General features: G+C 43.7%; 1 protein-coding gene across 14 annotated transcripts in view; it reads left to right on the top strand.

Annotated features, from left to right (window-relative positions):
* Positions 1 to 2,500, top strand: part of LOC115201715 (calcium-activated potassium channel subunit alpha-1) — a 192,796-nt gene that overhangs the window by 28,177 nt on the left and 162,119 nt on the right. For all 14 annotated transcript variants that reach the window (XR_003879796.1, XM_029765556.1, XM_029765549.1 and 11 more), the window contains exon 2: positions 885 to 1,040. Coding sequence is in view for 13 of the 14 variants with exons in the window: in XM_029765556.1 (XP_029621416.1) it covers positions 885 to 1,040 (156 nt within the window). In the remaining variant the exon portion in view is untranslated. The remainder of the gene's footprint in view (positions 1 to 884; positions 1,041 to 2,500) is intronic.

Raw genomic sequence — 2,500 nt, 5'->3', positions numbered from 1 at the left:
GAGGTAGCAGACAGCCTAGTCCAATCACTGAGGTATCAGGCAGCAGACAGCCTAGTCCATTCACTGAGGTAGCAGACAGCCTAGTCCAATCACTGAGGTAGCAGACAGCCTAGTCCAATCACTGAGGTAGCAGACAGCAGACAGCCTAGTCCATTCACTGAGGTAGCAGACAGCCTAGTCCAATCACTGAGGTAGCAGACAGCAGACAGCCTAGATGATGTAGCAGGATAATAGCTCTATGGCTGCTTGGCTATGATGGAGGCTCTCTCTCTCTCTCTCTCTCTCTCTCTCTCTCTCTCACACACACACTGGTTGGCTCTGTGTTTGTCTTGCTTGCTTGTCTCATGCTAACGTGTTGACGTATGGATACATGGTCTGGTCCATGTATTGTGCTATACATCTTGAGACTGGTGGAGCATGATAGTGCATTCATTTGAGACATTTTTGCTCTCTAGAATTTATTACGTGATTAGTAATGCCTATTCCCTCTGTCTCGTGTGTTCCTCTCGTCCTCTCTCTGTCTCTGTATTCCTCTCGTCCTCTCTCTCTCCCTCTCGCTGTCTCTGTATTCCTCTCGTCCTCTCTCTCTGTCTCTGTATTCCTCTCGTCCTCTCTCTCTCTCTCTCTCGCTGTCTCTGTATTCCTCCCATCCTCTCTCTCCCTCTCGCTGTCTCTGTATTCCTCTCGTCCTCTCTCTCTGTCTCTGTATTCTTCTCGTCCTCTTTATCCCTCTCTCTCTGTATTCCTCTCATCCTCTCTCTCTCTCTCTCTCTCCCTCTCTCTCTCTCTCTCTCTCTCTCTCTCTCTCTCTCTCTCTCTCTCTCTCTCTCTCTCTCTCTCTTCCTCGCTCGCTCCCTCCCCCTCCATCTCCCCTTTTCTTCCAGAATGTTCATCGGGTCCATCACCCTATCTCCCATGGGGATGGCATCAAGCACACCAAGGAGACGGTGGCTGCACTCAGCGAGGTGGGCTGGATGACCTCCGTCAAAGATTGGGCCGGGGTCATGATATCAGCCCAAACACTGACAGGCAGAGTCCTGGTAAGTTGCATGTTGCACAGTCACCTGTATGGTGTCCATGTTAGGACCTGGTGAGTCTGTATCTCATGTTGTTCTGGGTTGCTTTATGGTAAACATGAATGTCACCTGTCAGAAAAAGTAGATGGAGGGAATATAGAGGTGGTAAAAAAAAGGTGACATCCCCAGAGACCATTGAAAGGGAAACACCAGTATACAATTTTTCTGAATATTCTCTTGCAAAGTGCTGGAATATGTAATTTATTCTGAGGCCAATTCATTTGCTGCATTAGTTGGTATGAGAAGTTAATGATTTCATTAATTTGGTAGGCTACATAAGCTCACTCTCAGATAAAGTACTTGCTGTATTTATGTCTATATACGGATGAAAAGGGAAGTTGTACACTCATGTCTGTTCTTATTATAATAAAGAGCCTTTGTCAAGGGCCACCATTTACAATATGTCTCACACAGTCTGATGTGATGATTTTACAGTAGTATTTCCTTTTGTGGGTTTTAGAACGACTGTGCTAAAAGGATATTCTTCGTCAAAATCTTCTCTGTGCCCCATGACGAAATATGTAGAATTGCAAAGAAGTTAGATGTTTTCCAAAAAAAATAAACATTCATTGTCTTTTGCAGAAAGGCAGTTTTGGCTGCCACACCGGCACAAATAGCTACATAACCTTTAGAACAGTGCTGTACTCAGACAGATTATTTATTTACAGAGGAAAAGCGAATGAGCATAACAAAACTTCCTTGAAATACTATGATGAATATACTATGAAGGTAAAGTTCCTCTGTCGAGTGTCTGTGTTCTTTTGCCCATCTTAATATTATCTTTTTATTGGCCGGTCTGAGATATGGATTTTTCTTTGCTACTCTGCCTTGAAGGCCAGTATCCCAGAGTCGCCTTTTCACTGTTGACGTTGAGACTGGTGTTTTGCTGGTACTATTTAATGAAGCTGCCAGTTGAGGACTTGTGAGTTATCTGTTTCTCAAACTAGACAGTCTAATGTACTTGTCCTCTTGCTCAGTTGTGCACGGGGGCCTCCCACTGCTCTTTCTATTCTGGTTAGAGCCAGTTTGTGCTGTTCTGTGAAGGGAGTAGTATACAGCGTTGTACGAGATCTTCAGTTTCTTGGCAATTTCTCACATGGAATAGGCTTAATTTCTCAGAACAAGAATAGACTGACGAGTTTCAGAAGAAAGTTCTTTGTTTCTGGCCATTTTGAGCCTCTAATCAAACCCACAAATGCTGATTTTCCAGAAACTCAACTAGTCTAAAGAAGGCCAGTTTTATTGCTTCTTTAATCAGAACAACAGTTTTCAGCTGTGCTAACGTAATTGCAAAAGGGTTTTCTAATGATCAATTAGCCTTTTAAAATGATAAACTTGGATTAGCTAACACAACGTGCCATTGGAACACAGGAGTGATGGATGCTGATAATGGGCCTCTGTACGCCTATGTAGATATTCCATAA

This window comes from Salmo trutta, chromosome 10 (genome assembly GCF_901001165.1).
Source record: "Salmo trutta chromosome 10, fSalTru1.1, whole genome shotgun sequence".
In the NCBI taxonomy this organism is placed as follows: Eukaryota; Metazoa; Chordata; class Actinopteri; order Salmoniformes; family Salmonidae; genus Salmo; species Salmo trutta.
Note: the sequence above shows the minus strand (reverse complement) of the source record. Positions and strands in the feature narration are given on the sequence as shown.